Below are 20,104 nucleotides of genomic sequence, written 5' to 3'. Positions count from 1 at the left end.
TAATTTGCTTTTGTCAAGGGTTAATAATGTCTTACATATTTGATTTTAATTTTTTGAGGGGGTGACTGGGTGTGTAGATGAAGGTTGTGTAGTTAATGTAGTCTACATGGACCTCAAGACGGTAAAAGTATTGGGATCCAGGGAAATTTGGCAAATTGGATGAAAAAATTGCTGCATGGCAGGAGGCAGAGGGTAATGGTCAAAGGTTGTCTTTGTGACGGAAGCCTGTGTCCATTGGTGTTCCAAAGGGATTGGAGCTAGGTCCCTTGCTATCTGAAGTGTACATTAATGATCTGGACGTGAATGTAGGAGGTATGATAAGTAAGTTTATGATGACACAATAATTGGTGGTGTGGTAAATAGTGAAGAGGGATTGAACCTGGGACCTCGGCACTGTGAGGCAGCAGGGCTAACCACTGTGCCACCGTGCTGCCCAAAACTCTGATTCTTTGAGGACAGAGGAAAGAATGTTCCAGAGTGTGGTAAACCACTGTTACACCTTTAGAACATAGAACGTTACAGCGCAATACAGGCCCTTCGGCCCTTGCTGTTGCGCCGACCTGTGAAACCACTCTAAAGCCCATCTACACTATTCCTTTATCCATATAGTCTATAAAATAATGAGGGGCATAGATAAGGTAGATAGTCAACATCTTTTCCCAAAGGTAGGGGAGTCTAAAACTAGAGGGCATAGGTTTAAGGTGAGAGGGGAGAGATTCAGAAGGGCCCAGAGGGGCAATTTCTTCACTCAGAGGGCAGTGAGTGTCTGGAATGTGCTGCCAGAGGTAGTAGTAGAGGCGGGTACAATTGTGTCTTTTAAAAAGCATTTAGATAGTTACATGGGTAAGATGGGTTTAGAGGGTTATGGGCCAAGTGCGGGCAACTGGGACTAGCTTAATGGTAAAAACTGGGCGGCATGGACTGGTTGGGCTGAAGGGCCTGTTTCCATGCTGTAAACTTCTATATGTCTATCCAATGACCATTTGAATGCCCTTAGTGTTGGCGAGTCCACTACTGTTGCAGGCAGGGCATTCCAAGCCCTTACTACTCTGAGTAAAGAACCTACCTCTGACATCTGTCCTATATCTATCTCCCCTCAATTTAAAGCTGCGTCCCCTCGTGCTAGACATCACCATCCGAGGAAAAAGCCTCTCACTGTCCACCCTATCCAATCCTCTGATCATCTTGTGTGCCTCAATTAAGTCACCTCTTAACCTTCTTCTCTCTAACGAAAACAGCCTCAAGTCCCTCAGCCTTTCCTCTCAAGATCTTCCCTCCATACCAGGCAATATTCTGGTAAATCTCCTCTGCACCCTTTCCAATGCTTCCACATCCTTCCTATGATGCAGCGACCAGAATTGCACGCAATGCTCCAAATGCAGCCGCACCAGAGTTTTGTACAGCTGCAACATGACCTCATGGCTCCGAAACTCAATCCCTTTACCAATGAAAGCGAACACACCGTACACCTTCTGAACAACCCTCTCAACCTGGGTGGCAACTTTCAGGGATCTATGTACATGGACACCGAGATCTCTCTGCTCATCCACACTACCAAGAATCTTACCATTAGCCCAGTACTCTGTCTTCCTGTTATTCCTTCCAAAATGAATCACCTCACACTTTTCTGCATTAAACTCCATTTGCCACCTCTCAGCCCAGCTCTGCAGCTTATCTATGTCCCTCTGTAACTTGTAACATCCTTCTGCACTGTCCACAACTCCACCAACTTTAGTGTCATCTGCAAATTTACTCACCCATTTTTCTACACGCTCCTCCAGGTCATTTATGAAAATGACAAACAGCAGTGGCCCCAAAACAGATCCTTGTGGTACACCACTAGTAACTGGACTCCAGTCTGAACATTTCCCATCAACCACCACCCTTTGTCTTCTTCCAGCTAGCCAATTTCTGATCCAAACTGCTAAATGACCCTGAATCCCATGCCTCTGTATTTTCTGCAGTAGCCTACCACGGGGAACCTTATCAAATGCTTTACTGAAATCCATATACACCACATCAACTGCTTTACCCTCATCCACCTGTTTGGTCACCTTCTCAAAGAACTCTATAAGGTTTGTGAGGCACGACCTACCCTTCACAAAACCGTGTTGACTATCTCTAATCAAATTAGTCCTTTCCAGATGATTATACATCCTATCTCTTATAAACCTTTCCAAGATTTTGCCCACAACAGAAGTAAGGCTCACTGGCCTATAGTTACCTGGATTGTCTCTACTCCCCTTCTTCAACAAGGGGACAACATTTGCTATCCTCCAGTCTTCTGGCACTATTCCAGTAGACAAAGATGACTTTTTAAAAAAATATATTTTATTGAAAATTTTTCGATCACAATTTTTTTCCCCTTACACATCAAACATAAAAAAAAAAGAAAATTTAACAGTACATGTAACATAGTAGACAAAGATGACTTAAAGATCAAAGCCAAAGGCTCAGCAATTTCCTCCCTAGCTTCCCAGAGAATCCTAGGATAAATCCCATCCGGCCCAGGGGACTTATCTATTTTCACACTTTCCAGAATTGCTAACACCTCCTCCTTATGAACCTCAAGCCCTTCTAGTCTAGTAGCCTGAATCTCAGTATTCTCCTCGACAACATTGTATTTTTCCTGTGTGAAAACTGACAAAATATTCATTTAGCACCTCTCCTATCTCCTCGGACTCCAAGCACAACTTCCCGCTACTGTCCTTGACTGGCCCTCGTCTTACCCTAGTCATTCATTTATTCCTGACATATCTATAGAAAGCTTTAGGGTTATCCTTGATCCTACCTGCCAAAGACTTCTCATGTCCCCTCCTGGCTTTTCTTAGCTCTCTCATTAGGTCCTTCCTAGCTAACTTGTAACTCTCGAGCGCCTTAACTGAACCTTCATGTCTCATCTTTACATAAGCCTCCTTCTTCCTCTTGACAAGTGTTTCGACTGCTTTAGTAAATCATGGTTCCCTTGCTCGACCACTTCCTCCCTGCCAGACAGGTACATACTTATCAAGGACACGCAGTAGCTGTTCCTTGAACAAGCTCCACATTTCCATTGAGCCCATCCCCTGCAGTTTTCCTCTCCATCCGATGCATCCTAGGTCTTGCCTCATCGCATCATAATTGCCTTTCCCCCAGATATAACTCTTGCCCTGCAGTATATACCTATCCCTTTCCATCACTAAAATAAACGCAATGGAATTGTGGTCACTATCACCAAAGTGCTCACCTACCTCCAAATCTAACTCCTGTCCTGGTTCATTACCCAGTACCAAATCCAATATGGCCTCGCCTCTCGTTGGCCTATCTACATACTGTGTCAGGAAACCCTCCTGCACACATTGGACAAAAACAGACCCATCTAAAGTACTCGAACTATAGCGTTTCCAGTCAATATTTGGAAAGTTAAAGTCCCCCATAACAACTACCCTGTTGCTTTCGCTCCTATCCAGAATCATCTTTGCAATCCTTTCCTCTACATCTCTGGAACTTTTTGGAGGCCTATAGAAAACCCCTAACAGGGTGACCTCTCCTTTCCTGTTTTTAACCTCAGCCCATACTACCTCAGTAGATGAGTCCTCATCAAACGTCCTTTCTGCCACCGTAATACTGTCCTTGACTAACAATGCCACCCTTCCCACTTTTTACCACCTTCCCTGAGCTTACTGAAATATCTAAACCCCGGCACCTGCAACAACTATTCCTGTCCCTGCTCTATCCATGTCTCCGAAATGGCCACAACATCGAAGTCCCAGGTACCAACCCATGCCGCAAGTTCACCCACCTCATTCCGGATGCTCCTGGCATTGAAGAAGACACACTTTAAACCACCTTCCTGCCTGCCGGTACACTCCTGCAACTTTGAAACCTTACTCATGACCTCACTACTCTCAACCTCCTGCATACTGGAGCTACAATTCAGGTCCCAAGCCCCTGCTGAACTAGTTTAAACCCTCCCGAAGAGCATTAGCAAATTTCCCCCCCAGGATATTGGTACCCCTCTGGTCCAGGTGTAGACCATCCTGTTTGTAGAGGTCCCACCGACCCCAGAATGAGCCCCAATTATCCAGAAATCTGAAACCCTCCCTCCTGCACCATCCCTGTAGCCACGTGTTCAACTCCTCTCTCTCCCTATTCCTCGTCTCGTTATCACGTGGCACGGTAACAACCCAGAGATAATAATTCTGTTTGTCCTAGATCTAAGTTTCCACCCTAACTCTCTGAATTCCTGCCTTACATCCCTATCCCTTTTCCTACCTATGTCGTTGGTACCTTTATTAGGTGATGTATGGTACGACCTGTACTACAGGTTCGTTGCTAGTCCCTGCCTGCTGGCTCTGCCCAATAGGCGGAGTATAAATATGTGTGTCCTCCATGCTGCAGCCATTTAGCCAGCTGCTGTGGGAGGCCACACATCTTAGAGCAATAAAGCCTCAGTTGGATTCAACTCTCGTCTTTGTCCAATTGATTGTGCCTCACAGAGAAACTAGAATTGTATGTTCTGAATTTCTATACTGCACTGACTGATGATTTTTGTAAATTACAGGTTATTAGAAGGTGAGGATTTACAGAGAGAAATCTCAAACCAAACGTCATGTCAAGATCTGACAGAGTCAATCGATTAATCAGCATCAGAATATCATCACCCTTTGAATCTCAGAGAAATATTTATCTGTTCTGTTTGCTTCAAAAGATTTTAAACTTAATGTGACTGGAAAAGCACTGAGACACACACACCCGAGTGAGAGTGTTCCAGAGCACTGACTGTGGAAAGAGCTTCAACCAGTTACACAGCCTGTAAAAAACATCACATCATTCACAGCGGGGAGAGACTGTACACGTGTTCTGTGTGGACAAGACTTCAACTGAACAACAAACCTGGAGAATCACAAGGACACCCACAGCATGGAGAAACCGTGGATATGTGGGGACTGTGGGAAAGCATTCAAATCTCCATCTGCACTGGATATTCATCAACGCATTCACACTGGAGAGAAACCATTCACCTGCTCTGTGTGTGGGAAGGGATTCACTCAGTCATTCAGCCTGCTGAGACACAATGTCACTCATACCAATGAGAGACCTTTTAAATGCTCTGACTGCGAGAGTGGCTTCAAAAGTGCTGTGGAACTGATGTCCCACCAGCGCATTCACACTGAGGAGAGACCATTCATCTGCTCTGTGTGTGGGAAGGGATTCAATTATTCATCAAGCCTGCAGCGACACCAGCCAGTTCACACTGGGGAGAGGTTGTTCACTTGCTCCATGTGTGGGAAGGGATTCGCTCAGTTTTCCAGCCTGCTGAGACACAATGTCACTCACACCAATGAGAGACCCTTTAAATGCTCTGACTGCGGGACTGGCTTCAAATGTGCTGCAGATCTAATGATCCACCAACGCATTCACACTGAGGAGAGACCATACAGCTGCTCTCACTGCTCAAAGCGGTTTCGGAAGTCATCCAACCTGCGGGCACACCAGCGAGTTCACACCGGGGAGAGACCGTTCACCTGCACGGAATGTGGGATGGGATTCAGTCATTCTTCAAGCCTGCGGAAGCACAAGCGGATTCACACTGGGGAGAAGCCGTTCACGTGCTCCGCGTGTGGGAAGGGATTCAGTCAGTCATCCCATCTGCAGAAACACCAGCGTGTTCACACTGGGGAGAGACCCTTCATCTGTTCCGTGTGTGATAAGGGCTTCATTCAGTCATCCCACCTGCTGAGACACCAACGAGTTCACAAGTGATGACAGGGGTTGGATTCTGCTGTTATTGCTGCTGTTAATCACATCCAGGACTGAACCATTCTGACACTTGGTGAAGTGGGAGGGTCGGAGGGTTTCTTTCTGCTGGACTGGCCGGTCTCACAACTTTGTTCCCAGTAGACTCATGCTCTTTGAGCCTGGGAGAGCACATTTCCCTGAAATGATCCACAAAAGCTGATGAAGTATGTTTATTTTAAATAATGTTTTCACCCTGTAAGGACTCTTCCTCTTGATTTCCCATTTCTATTACTTTGCCATTGTCATTTTGATCCATGAATATTAAATGAAAATAAACCTTGAAGTTGAGCAGAGGAAGTGAGGAACTCCGAAGTGGCAAAATACTTCACTGTACTCTGAAGGTTTAGCCTTTTAACAGAAGAACTCAGATTTTCTGGGACCTGAGACATCGGAGGGATTTGGTTTTGATTGATTGACAGGTGGCCAATGGATTGGCCAAAGACCGTATTCTGTCCGGCAACAGACAGTGATTTGAGAGTGCGGCGAGTTAACGAGGGAGGGTTAGGAATTAGATGATAATTAACCAGTTGTATTTGCTGCCTATTCAATTATAATGTGGAGACACCGGTGTTGGACTGGGCTGAGCACAGTAAGAAGTCTTACAGCACCAGGTTAAAGTCCAACAGGTTTGTTTCAAACACTAGCTTTCAGAGCACTGCCCCTTCCTCAGTTCCAGAAACATGGTACATACTCGTGCGACTCGGCCAACGTTGTCTACCTCATACGCTGCAGGAAAGGATGTCCCGAAGCGTGGTACATTGGCGAGACCATGCAGACGCTGCGACAGCGGATGTACGGACGTCGCGCGACAATCACCAGGCAGGAATGTTCCCTTCCAGTCGGGGAACACTTCAGCAGTCAAGGGCATTCAGCCTCTGATCTCCGGGTAAGCATTCTCCAAGGCGGCCTTCAGGACGCGCGTCAGCGCAGAATCGCCGAGCAGAAACTTACAGCCAAGTTCTGCACACATGAGTATGGCCTCAACCAGGACCTTGGATTCATGTCGCATTACATTCACCCCCCCACCATCTGGCCTGCGAAATCCTACCAACTGTCCTGGCTTGACACAATTCACACTTCTTTAACCTGGGGTTACCCCCATCTCTGGATCTGTAAAGATTTTTTTATTTTTATTTTTTTAATTCTCCTTTTTCACATTTTCTCCCACATTTACATCCATCAACAATAAACAATAATCAGCAAAATATGCGTCCCCATAATAACAATGATCCCATCTACCCACCAACCCCTAAACCTCAACCCGCATGTTTACATAAACAAATGGCAAAAAGGAATCAGGGATTACCCATTGTCACCCTTAATCTTACACAGCTCCTCCCCCCCCCCCCCCCCCCACCCCCACCCCAGGTCTCCAGCTCCTCCCGTCCACTGCCTCTTGTAAAACTCCGCCTCCCAACCTCGGTTCCTTCCCCCCAACTTTCCACCCCGGCTAGACCACTCGGACCCTATTCTGCCAGGCTCCGATGGCCGCAGCCCCTCCCCTCACCTCACTCCCGTTCACTGGCCGGCTTAAACCGGCCAGCGTGGAGGCCCCCGCCCGGGTCCCTTTCCCACTTGCCCGGCCCTAGGAAAGCCCAAAGATCCCCTTTTAGCACACAAACACCGCATATCCACCTACACCCCAAAGAACTCTCATTTCGAGTGAAAGTCCCGTCCCCTTGTCCAAATATATACCACATTGGCTCATTTTAATCTCTACACCCACGCGCAGTGATACAAAAAAGAAGAAAATACAGTCATGAGGTTACATCGGCACCTGGCCATTCCTCAATTTGTCAGTTCTGCCACAGTCCTTCTGCTTTCGCAAACTCCTCCGCTGCTTCCGCCGTTCCAAAATAAAAGTCCCTCAGCTTGTAAGTCACCCTCCGCTTCGCTGGATATACAATGCCGCACTGCACCTTGCTAATGTACAGTGCCCTCTTCACCCGGTTGAAGGCAGCCCGCTTCCTTACCAGCTCCACCGTAAAGTCCTGGTATACACGTATTCCAGCCCACTGCACCACCCACTTCTGCTTGGCCCAGCTCAGGACCTTCTCCTTCACACTGTACCTACGGAAGCACAGAGTCACTGCCCTTGGCGGCTCACTCGCCTTTGGTATAGGCCTCCACGACCGATGAGCCCGATCCAGTTCATATCGGGAGGGATCTTCCCCTCCCCCAATAGTTTTGCCAGCATCGTGGCAAAGTACTCCGTCGGCTTCGGTCCTTCAACTCCTTCGGGCAGCCCCACAATCCTCAAATTTTGTCGCCTGGATCTGTTTTCCAGGTCTTCCATTTTTCCTCGCAGATCCTTGTTAGTATCCATCACCTTCCACATCTCTTTCCCCATCGAGGCAAGTTGATCACCATGCTGCAATAACATCTCCTCCACTTCCTTCAGCACCTCCCCTTGCTCTCGCACCTCCGCCACTGCGCTCGCCACCTCCGTCCTCACCGGGGAAACCGCCTCCTCCACCAGCACACTCAAAACCTCCCTCATCTCCTTCCTCACCGTCTCCATGCATTTCGCAACCTGCGCCAACTGCTTTTCAAATTCCGCAGCCATCACCTTAGTTATTTCTTCAGCCGTAAGCAGTGCGGCCTTCCCTGGTGCTCCAGCCTCCATTTTTCCTGGTGACCCCGCGGTGACCTTTCCACTCCCCGACGGACCTCCAGCTGTTTTTTTTCCGTCCGTTTTCTTGCTCACCCTCGACTTTTTTCTTTGTTCCTTTTTTCCTCCTGTGTCTTCACTGTGCCTTCTCCCTTCTTCTGCCGCCTCCGCGGACCCTGGGACCGGGCTTAAAGCCCGACAATGCCGTTGCCGACCGGGAGCCCTCCATTGTGCGGCCGCCTCCCGCCCGCCGTCCGGATCTGTAAAGATTTAATCACCTGCTAATGCTCGTATTCCAAGCATTGTCTTGTATCTTTGACTTTGTCTATATATATATATATATATATATATATATATATATATGTTTCTGGAACCTACCGCTTCATTCACCTGAGGAAGGAGCAGTGCTCTGAAAGCTAGTGATTTGAAACAAACCTGTTGGACTTTAACCTGGTGTTGTAAGACTTCTTACTGTATTTAATTATAGTTATTGTTATTAACAAAATTAATCATGTTTAAATTTACAAACTTGGTGACTGCAGTTATTGGGTAGCCAAAGATCAAAGATTTTGGATGTTTTCTTTGAATTAATTTGTTAATTTCAATTGTGTTGCGACTCTGGGTCAAGTGGGGCTGGAATTGACCGTGCACTCGCCCAGGGTGTGATATCAGCCCAGTACAGGCAAATCTAAAATAAATACAGATAGGGCTGGAAAAACACAGCAGGTCTGGCAGCATCTGTGGAGAGAGAAGCAAAGTTAACGTTCCACGTCCAATGTAACTCTGCTTCAGAACTAAAGAGAGGGAGAAATGTGATGGGTTTGATGCTGGTGAGAAAGGGGGAGGGTCAGGTAGAACAAAAGAGAAAGTCAGGGATTGGTTGGAGGGTGGGTGAGATTAAAAGACTAAAATGTCCTGGAACAAAAGGCAAAGAGGCTGGTTTAGCACACTGGGCTAAATCTCCGGCTTTTAAAGCAGACCAGCAGTGCGGTTCAATTCCTGTACCAGCCTCCCCGAACAGGCGCCGGAATGTTGCGACGAGGGGCGTTTCACAGTAACTTCATTTGAAACCTACTTGTGACAATAAGCGATTTTCATTTCATTTCAGATGGAGGCAATGGATTGGATTGGATTTGTTTATTGTCACATGTACCAAGGTGCAGTGAATATTCCACCCTGGTTCACATGTACCAAGGGTAGACAGCCCAGACAGATCATTTAGACATGGTCGTACACTATGTGACTAGAGCTGTACATTTGTCCAGAGTAAGTGTTAATGGCAGAATAAAGGACAGCTCCGTCTGGAAGGAAAAAAAACCCAGGAAAACAAGATGTAGATTGACACTTGGCAAAAAAAACCCAAATCAAAATGGAGGAGAGAGTTCTGGGTCTGAAGTTGCTGAACTCGATGTTGAGTCCAGAAGGCTGTAAAGTGCCTCATGGGAAGATAAGGGGCTGTTCGTCCAGCTTGTGTTGGGCTTCTCCGGAACATTGCAGCAGGCTGAGGACAGAAATGTGAGCCTGAGAGCAAGGTGGTGAATTCTAATGGCAGCAAGCGGAAGGTTAGGGTCATGCTTGTGGACTGAGCGGAGGTTTCCACAAAGAGGGCAGGGAACAGGCTACAGATGAATTAAAGAGAAACCATTTGGGTCCAGAACATTTTGAACATCCTTTTACCCTGGTTGTCTTTGATCCTCAAGTCATTTTCTGTTTTTCTAACCATGTCCTGTTTCATTAATAAACTTTTGTCAGAAATGTTAATAATTGGGGAAAACTAAGATTTGGAAAATGAAATGGGGATAAAATAAACGGGGAGTTGATAAGGACAACTATCTGAAGAGATTTTGAGATGCAGATTTGCACATCAGTGAGAAAAGCAAGTGTTTACCCATGTGACTAGAGGATAACAATGGGGTTTAGAAGAGGTAACTTCAAAGTAGAGAGATAAGGAACTTGATATGTATATGCTAAAAGCTGACTCCACAGGGTGGATAACATCAAAGGGAAAGAATGATATATCAATAACATAATGATTGTGACAAGAACAGAGGCAAACAAACCATCACAGCCACACCCAGCTGCAGAAAAAGTCTCCCGAAGAGAAGTAGCAGATTTCGCATTTGCTGAAACTGAGTACGGTTTCCCTGAACTTGGCAAATAACCAGCACATGGTAACTATCTGCTGAATTTGGCTCAGAGTTATATAATGGATGTTGGTTGGGAACAAGGAGGCATCTCAGAGTTCAGGAGATATAGGTAGTTAGGAACCAAGTGGTAACTGCCTGTAACACAGTGTGTGTATAGCCATCAGTGTACTTAACTGTTGTAGTGTATTATCACCTTCCTGTTGTTTATTTTCAATAAATGTTCTTTATTAATGGTTCACACAACGTCTGGAATATTCCACCCTGGTTCACATTTTTCTCACAATATACCAAATTAAAAATATATGCTGTGAAGAACCAGTGTTCCAAGTTACTCTTCTGGATTTTGGGATACCCTCACATTAACATCAGGTGGATTCTTAACAAATTGGGGGCTTGCCTGAGATTTTGGAAAGCATAATCCCTTGGGTGTAAAGGAATTTGTGAGTTTTAAATATAACAAGAGTGGGGAAAGTTTGGAACGAAGTAAGCAATACATGGTTTAAACTAAGGTGACTGCAGCATGATTCTTCCTGTGGCTAAGGCTTTCCTTAAGGCGGAGATGTAACTCTGCATGATCACTTCGGTGACAGCCATGAGCTGACCGGTCGCACGCAAGGTGACCCTGGTGTGAAACCTTGAATATGACATTTTAACCCCATCAATTGGGCACCAAAATTATTCACGACCCCACTCCCATCCCTCGCACACACCGCCTAACCCCCGCAAACCGCATCAACGAGAAATAGAAAAGACAGCCAACCGCCCAGCGGAAAAGCCAGCAAGGACAAGGGGAGGATACCGCAGCTTCAGAGCAAGTGGGGGGGGGGGGGGGGGGGGATACCGCAGCTTCAGAGCAAGGGGGGGGGGGATACCGCAGCTTCAGAGCAGGGGGGGGGGGGGTACCGCAGCTTCAGAGCCGGCAGCCACACGAGGTGGAACGGAACCGAGAAGGACCAACGCCACAGAGTTCTCAGCGCAGTCCCAAGCTGATGGACAAACTTATCGGCTTCATCACCTCCAAGCCCCATAGCCACAGGGAGGAGCTGCAGACCTCTTGGCAGCCGTCGAGACAGCAGTGGAGGCGGCAACGGCCCCCATGAGGGAGGCTATGTCCAAAATGGAGCGGCGGCTTGAGGCCCAAAGGTCGATGGCGAGAGCCCTCGAGAAGGCTGCCACGGAGCAAGGGAATGGGATCGTGGTAAGATTAATCAGGGCCCAGAAGGGCTTAGAAAAAATAGACGACCGGGAGAACAGGTCTCAATGCCAAAACCTAAGAATTGTGGGGTACCAGAAGGTATGGAGGGGCGGAACCCCACGGATTATGTATCGGTGAAGCTCAGGAAACCGGTTGGTGAGGAGGGCTTCGCCAAACACCCGAAGGTGGACCACGCCCACAGGTCGCTTCGGCAGTGGCCCAGAGTCAGGAGACCTCCGCAGCCGATAATTGTAAAGTTCCACAAGTATCAGGACAAAGAATGGATCCTGAGGTGGGCGAAATGTGCGAGAGGGTGAAGTGGGAAGGACATTTCATCTGCTTGTATCAAGACATTGGGGCAGACCCGGCCAAGTTCCAGGCCGAATTTAACAGCCCTAAAACCACCCTATACAAAAGCAAGGTGCGGTTTGGCATGTTTTACCCTGCCAAGTTATGGGTCACATGCCAGGGGAAAGAGTACTATTTCGACACGCTGGAGGAGGCCAACAAATACATCCAGAAGAATGGTCTGGACAGGCAGTGCGAGTGCACATGGGCTAGAATGCGAGAGCTGAGAGGCAGGAACGAATGTGGACAGAGATGACAGGGGCAAGGGAGCGGGGAAGAGGCAGACGGGGTTAAATAGGGAACCTGTCCAAGAGAGGAGCCACTACACCAGCGTATAAGCTGGTGCATGGAAGTACAATGAAGCAGGAGGCTGCGGCGCATCTCCTGGGAGGGAAGGCACGCCTGGCAGGTGGGAGAGGCAAGACAAATTCAGGGAAAACAAAGGGGCAAAGAAGGCAGTGCCGGGGTTGTGGGGGGAGGGAGGGAATGGTAGGGGGAAGCACAAGGGTAAGAGGAGACGGGGGAGGGGGTAGAGAGCTGGCTGCAACAGGCAACACGTGGAGATGGCGAAAAAGAGGAAGCAGTTTGCGGCCAGTTTGAACGGCCTGAGAGCGAGGGCAGGCCCGATCGGACAGGGCCGGGCCCACATGGTGAGTACAGTTAACCCCACAGGAGGGGGCAGCACACCAGCACCTCCAACCCGGTTGTTAAATAGACCGTGAGTGTATCAACGGGCTGTTGAATAGATCCGGATGCCTCGCCCATCTCAAGAGTCTGAGGATGGGCGTAGCCTTCCAACAGGAAACAAACCTGGGAGAGAGGGACCGACAGCGGGTAAGGAAGGGCTGGACAGCACAAACGTTACACTCATGTTTCGACACTCGGACAAGGGGGCATGGCCATAGTCTCATTTACAGCAACAAGCACAGTGATGGACCCAGGAGGTGGTACATAATGGTCAGCGGGACCCTGGAAGGGGCCCCTGTTGTTCCGGTAAACAAATGCCCTGAACTGGAACGACACAGAGTTCATCAAGAAAACAATGGCCGAAATCCCGGACTTGGACACACACCAACTAATGATGGGGGCCACTTTAACAGGACCTGACATTGGACAGATGAAACCCCAGGACAGGTAACATGTCAGGCATGACATGAAAATTGAACACCTTTATGGAGCAGATGGAGAGGGAGAGGATGGGTTGGGGGTAGACCCGTGGAGGTTCCACCAGCCGAGAAAAAAATAATTCTCCTCCCACATGCATAAGGCCTACTCACGGATAGACTTTTTGTGGTAGGGAAGCGAGTACTTCCAGGAGTAACAAAGGCGGAATACTCCGTGATTGTAATCTCCGATCACTCGATGCATTACATCGACATGTGATTGGAGAAGGAATGGGTCCAACACCCTGCCATGGAGGCTGGACACAGCCCTCCCCACCAATGAGAAATTCAGTACTAAAATATCCCAAACCCTCAACCATTATGTTTCCTGCAACCAGAACAGGGAGATCTCACCCTCCAAATTCTGGGAGGCACTGAAGGTGGTGATCAGGGGGAAACCATAGCTTATAGGACCCTTAGGGACAGGAACGAAAGGGAAGTCGAGCAGCGGCTGATCGACTCCATGCTGGAGGTGGATCGACAGAACTCCACAGCCCCAACCGTGGAACTGTTGGCAGAAAGGAATAAGCTGCAGATGGAATTTGACCAGCTCTCCACACGGAAGGCAGCCCACCAGCTCTACCAGGCACGGTGGGCCCAGCTCTCCACACGGAAGGCAGCCCACCAGCTCTACCAGGCACGGTGGGCCCAGCTCTCCACACGGAAGGCAGCCCACCAGCTCTACCAGGCACGGTGGGCCCAGCTCTCCACACGGAAGGCAGCCCACCAGCTCTGCCAGGCACGGTGGGCCCAGCTCTCCACACGGAAAGCAGCCCACCAGCTCCACCAGGCACGGTGGGCCCAGCTCTCCACACGGAAGGCAGCCCACTAGCTCCACCAGGCACGGTGGGCCCAGCTCTCCACACGGAAGGCAGCCCACTAGCTCCACCAGGCACGGTGGGCCTTTTATGAACATGGAGACAAAGCCAGCCGCAAGCTGATGTACCAGTTGAGAAAATAGGCGGCCAGGAAAGAGATAGCTCAACTTAGGGACAGTAACGGTCGGACGGTAGCGAACGCAAACAAGGTTAATAAATAAATCCTTTAAAACCTTTTACCGAGGGCTATACACCTCCAAGACCCCAGAAGGGGTCTCCGGGATGGAACAATTCCTTGACAGACTGGATATGCTGGTGGTGGGGGAGGACGGGAAATGGGTGCTGGAAGCACTGCTAGTGCTGTGCAAAATCGTGGAATGTATCAACACCATGCAATCAGGGAAAGCAGCAGGACCGGATGGGTTCCCGGCAGACTTTAAAAAACATCCTCAGCAGCACTGGCCCCACACTTGCGGGAGATGTTCAATAACTCATTGTCAAAGGGGGCCCTGCCACCCATGCTAGCCCAGCCTCGATCTCTTTAATCCCCAAGAAGGACAAAGACCTAATAGAGTGTGGACCATACAGACCCATCTCTCTCTTAAATACTGATGTGAAAATCTTTGCGAAAGCACTGGCGAGGCGACTGGAGAGCTGCCTGCGGAAGATCAGACAGGGGTTGTTCAGGGCAGACAACTTGCAACAAACATCAGACACCTGCTGAACGTTATAATGACCCCATCAGTGGAGAGGACACCAGAGGTGATCGTCTCCCTAGATGCTGAGAAAGCTTTTGATCGAGTCGACTGGAGGTATCTCCTGGAGGTGCTTGAACAGTTTGGGTTTGGGGCAGGGTTCACCCTGTGAGTGAAGCTGCTGTGCAGCACTCCTATGGCGAGTGTTTAGACGAATGCAACCAGCTCTGAGTACTTCCGGCTGCACAGGGGAACGAGGTGGGAGTGCCCGCTATCCCCACTCCTGTTTATGCTGCCAATTGAGCCGCTGACTCTCGCCCTTAGGTCGGCACCTCCGGCCCAATGGTCCACAGCTCAGCTGGTGGACTTTTTAACAGCTCATTTCCAAAAACAGAGGTTTGAAATCTCTGAAGATCTAGTAAGGGCCATTGACCCAATTAAGGCGGAAGTGGAGAGAGTTGAGCAGTGACTAGAGGCTCAGGGTGCATCTCTACAGAAAATGGAGGAGTCTGTCGCCGACCACGAGGACTGGCTGGGTGGAAGCAGAGCTCTCCTTGGTGGCTGATAGCTTCAGAAAAGTACGTGACAAGGTTGACAAGTTGGAGAATCGAGAGCTTCGGCAAAATATCCGAATAGAGGGTCTGCCAGAGGGGTTAGAGGGCTAGTTATCTTTGGAGTATGTCGCACAGATGCTGCAGAAGCTGGTAGGTGAGAACGTTTTCAGTCACCCCTGATTGGGGCACGGAACTGGCCAAATGGCGAGTCAGATCGAACAGGGTCAAGGCGGTCCTGCATAAGGAATGTGTGAGATTTGGAATGTTGTATCCGGCTCTTTTATGGATCACCTTTCGGAACCAGAAACACTTTTGAGACACTCCAGAGGAGTGATGCTGGTGAAGTAAAAAAAGACAGAGCTATCATACTTAAATGTGGTCAGGTACACGGGAGTCTGGTCCCCACACTTATAGGAGAAAACAGAGCAGTAGAGTTATTCCAGGATTTTATACTGAATTGTGGGACACAAGCTCATCACATGATTTGGTCTTAGCATTATGTGAGAGGTCAAAGGGTGAACAATTACTATTCATCCCGGCTCTGGGTCAATGTCCGTGTGGAGTTTGCACATTCTCCCCGTGTCTGCGTGGGTCTCACCCCCACAACCCAAAGATGTGTAGGGTAGGTGGATTGGCCACACTAAATTACTTCTTAACTGGAAAACAAGAATTTGGTACTCTAAATTTTAAAAATGGATTAGTGAATGAAAATCGCTTATTGTGGCAAGTAGGCTTCAAATGAAGTTACTGTGAAAAGCCCCTCGTCGCCACATTCCGGCGCCTGTTCGGGGAGGCTGGTACGGGAATTGAACCCGCGCTGCTGGCCTGCTTTAAAAGCCAGTTCTTTAGCCCTGTGCTAAACCAGCCTCAGTTAGTGTCGTCTAATGTGTTTTTTCCCCCAATTACAGGACAATTTAGTGTGGTCAGTCCACTTACCCTGCACATCTTTGGGTTGGGGGGGGGGGGGGGGGTGAGACCCATGCAGACACGGGGAGAATTTGCATAACTTGTGATGTTTAAAAGGAGTCACTTTATTTCCCATAATGCGAGAGATATTCCCACAAATAATTGACACCTTAGAGGGCCGGTCAAGTGGCTAGGCGCAATACAAGGGACTCTGGGAAATAATATTAATAGATGACCATCATCCTGTTTTAAACCCCAGATACCAGCCAGGTCCAGCCAAATTGAGCTGGTTGACGTACATAAGGGGGAAGAAACTGTTAATAATGTCATTGGAGGGACTTCCAGTGGTGGCCATGAGCTGAGCGCTCACACAAAATCTTTGACTACGAACCTTTAGTCCCAGCAACGGGCACCAAAAGTAACTGTAATCCCACAGCCTGACCCCCGTCAACCGCACTGACAAGAGGAATGGGAAAAAGTCAGCCGCCCAGTCGAAAAGCCAACAAGGACAAGGGGAGGGTAACCTCAGCCTGGGAGCCGGCAGCCACATGAGGTGGGGCTGATCCCACAGAGCTCCCAGTGCAGACCCAGGCACTGATGGACCAGCTTATGGGATTCATCATCATCTTGGAGCTCCAGGGACATAGGGAGGAGTTGAGAAGAGACCTCCAGCTGTCGAAACAGCAGCAGAAGCTGCTGTGGCCCCCATGAGGGAAGCAATGGCCAAGACGGAGCTTGAGGTCCGGAAGACAATGCAAGAGACCTTAAGAAAGGTGCCATGGATCAAGGGACCGGGTCGTGGCACTTGAGGCCAAGGTGGCGAGCCTGATCAGGGCCCAGGAGGAGCTAAAAGGAAATGTCGATGGCCAGAACAGATCGCGTCAACAGAACTTGAGAATTCTGGGGCCGCCGGAAGGAACGGAGGGGAGGAACCCAATGCAGTGCGTAGCGGTGATGCTCGGGAAGCTGGTCAGCGAGGAGGGCGTCACCAAGCCCCGGAAGTAGACCACGCCTACAGGCCACCTCCCCAAAGTTGGGGAGCCACCGCAGGTGATAACCGTGAGGCTGCACAAGTCCCAGGACAAGGAGCGGAGGTGGGCAAAAGGCGTGAGAGGGTGCAAGTGGGAAGGACATTCCATCTGCTTGTACCAAAACATTGTGCCGACCTGGCCAAGAGTCGGGCCGAATTTAACACCGCCATATCCGCCCTGTACAAAAATGAGGTGCAGTTTGGCATGCTCTACCCTGCCAAGCTATGGGTTACATATCATGGGAAGGAACATTATTTTGATGCCCCGGAGAAAGCCAACACAATAGTACAGAAGAACGGACTGGGCAAACAGCGATAGAATGCAATGGCCAGAACACGGGCTGCAAAAGATGAGAGGGGCAGGGGCGAACACAAGCAAAGGTGCGGAGAAAGTGGGATAAGCAGACGGGGGTTAAATAGGGGAACCTGGCTAAGGGGGTTGCCACTACACTAGCGAGTAAGCTGGTGTATGGGAGCATAGTGAAGGAAGAGGCTGCCGCATGCCACCCAGGAGGGAGGGAGCGTCTGGCAGGAGGAAGGGAAAACAGAGAAATTCAGGGAAATAAGGGCAAAAAGAGCAGTGTTCCAGGGTTGCATTGAAGAGGGAGAGCCAAGGGGGAGGGGGACCAGGAGGGGGAGCACAAGAGCGGGGGAACAGGGAGAAACAGAAGGGGGAATGGAGGCGGGTAAAGGGCTGGTTACAACAGACAACACGTGGAGATGGTGAAAAAGGGGACGTAGTCAACGGCCATCTTGAATGGCCTGTGAGCAAGGGCAGGCTCAAACGGACAAGGCCGGGACCACAAGGTGCGTGTGGTTGACCCCATAGCAGCGTGCTGGGGGGGGGGGGGGGGGGTGGGGGGGGGGGGAGGGGGGGCAGACAGCACAGAGTCTCACTTGATGTTGATGACCTGCTCCTCTACATGTCGAACCCCCTAGCCAGCATTCAAAAGCTAACTGGACTCCTCAGGGAGTTCGGCGTCTTCTCAGGTTACAAACTCAACCTGGGAAAGAGCAAAACCTTCCTGGTAAACCCTCAAGGGGGAGGAACAGAGCTGGAGGAATTGCTACTTAATAAAGTGGCCCAAACCAAGTTCAGGTACCTGGGGATCCAAGTGACCCACAACTGAAAGAGGCTCCTCAAATGGAACCTCTCCAGCATGGAGGAGGTGAAGAGGGACCTGTAAAGATGGGGCTCACTCCCTCTTTCCCTGGTGGGAAGGGTACAGACAATCAAAATGAATGTACTGCCTAGGTTCCACTTTGTGTTCAGGTCACTCCCAATCTTCATCCCAAATGCTTCTTCACCAGGTCGATAAGTTAATCATGATCTTAATTTGGGGAAGGGGGAGGGGGGGGGGAAAGAGATCCTAGGGTGCGTCAGAGTATTTTACAACGGGGGCGGCATGTGGGAGGCCTGGCCCTACCAATCTCCTATTTTACCACTGGGCGGCAAACGAGGAGAGGTGAGGGGGCTAAGTGAACTGGAGGCTGGGTCCGAATGGAGGAGGCCTACTGCATGGGGACATCTCTCCAAGCGCTGGCCACCGTACCACTCTCCTTCATCCCACCCCCCACCCCCGCCACACCCACCTCAGGTGCCCAGTGGTAGTGGCCACCCTAAGGACATGGAACCTGTTCAGGCGCCTCTTCGAACTGGGCGAGGTGTCCATAGAGACACCCAGCTGCAACAACCACAGGTTCACACTGGCGAAGGTAGACGCCACATTTGGGTCATGGAAGGCAGACAGAGGGACACTGACAGGAGAGGACATGGACAACAGACTGGTAACCATGGGGAACTCACAGAGAGGCTCCAACTCCCTTAAGGGAATGAGCTCAGGTACCTGCAGCTGCCTGACTTTCTCTGTAAGGAGGCAAAAACATTCCCACAAAGACCCAGACATACATTTCTGGACACAATGGTAGGGCTGGACGGGTTAGGGGGTGACAAGTGTGGCGACATCTGCTGATGACTTATGGAAAAGGTCAGGACCCCACTGGATGAGACCATGTGGAAATGGATGGAGGAAATCAGCATGGAGATAGGGGGAGGACTCTGGATCGAGGCGTTGTACAGGGTCAACTCCACCTCCTGCATGTGAGTTGGCGAGGTGGACAGGGAATGTTGACTGGATGGATGGGAGCTTGTGAATAGCAGAGAAGGAACAGGGAGGGGGCCACCCACAGGAGGGAATACAAACCCCTCCCACACAGGCTAAACCAGGAAAATGGAGGGAGTCGCCCTCAATAACTAAATAATGTAATGTGACACTGGGACCTCAATCACGGATATGGTGACAGCACGGGACTCGTGTTTTGTTGTTTTTATTATTAACTATTATTACCGTTGTTCTTGTATTGTTCTTTGTCTGTGGAGCTCTGTCTTTGTATTACATTCAGGGGCATCAAGGGGCTGGTTTAGCACATAGGGGCTGGTTTAGCACATAGGGGCTGGTTTAGCACAATGGGCTAAATCGCTGGCTTTGAAAGCAGACCAAGGCAAGCCAGCAGCACAGTTTAATTCCCGTACCAGCCTCCCCGAACAGGCGCCAGAATGTGGCGACTAGGGGCTTTTCACAGTAACTTCATTTGAAGGATACTTGTGACAATAAGTGATTTTCATTTCATTCAAATGCCAATAGAAATATTGCAATGATGTCATGGAGAAATTAAACAGAATTTGGATAAATGAAACTAACATTAAGCTTTAACCCGAGGATTTGCAATGGATCAAAAAACAACAAGTTATAGCTCATCAAACATTTGTCAAAGTCATTCAGAAAGCTGAGGGAACCGGGGAACAGACCAAAATGATTCAAGTGACCAACTGGTGGGATGATATTTGGAACTGGG

At 49.3% G+C, this 20,104-nt stretch overlaps 1 protein-coding gene across 1 annotated transcript in view; it reads left to right on the top strand.

The window, feature by feature from the left end:
* LOC140420247 (uncharacterized) overlaps positions 1–20,104 on the top strand; it is an 81,323-nt gene that overhangs the window by 50,998 nt on the left and 10,221 nt on the right. The window contains exon 4 of the mRNA XM_072504284.1: positions 5,378–5,733. Coding sequence (XP_072360385.1) covers positions 5,378–5,733 — 356 coding nt within the window. The remainder of the gene's footprint in view (positions 1–5,377; positions 5,734–20,104) is intronic.

Source organism: Scyliorhinus torazame, chromosome 5 (genome assembly GCF_047496885.1).
Source record: "Scyliorhinus torazame isolate Kashiwa2021f chromosome 5, sScyTor2.1, whole genome shotgun sequence".
Classification (NCBI taxonomy): domain Eukaryota; kingdom Metazoa; phylum Chordata; class Chondrichthyes; order Carcharhiniformes; family Scyliorhinidae; genus Scyliorhinus; species Scyliorhinus torazame.
Note: the sequence above shows the minus strand (reverse complement) of the source record. Positions and strands in the feature narration are given on the sequence as shown.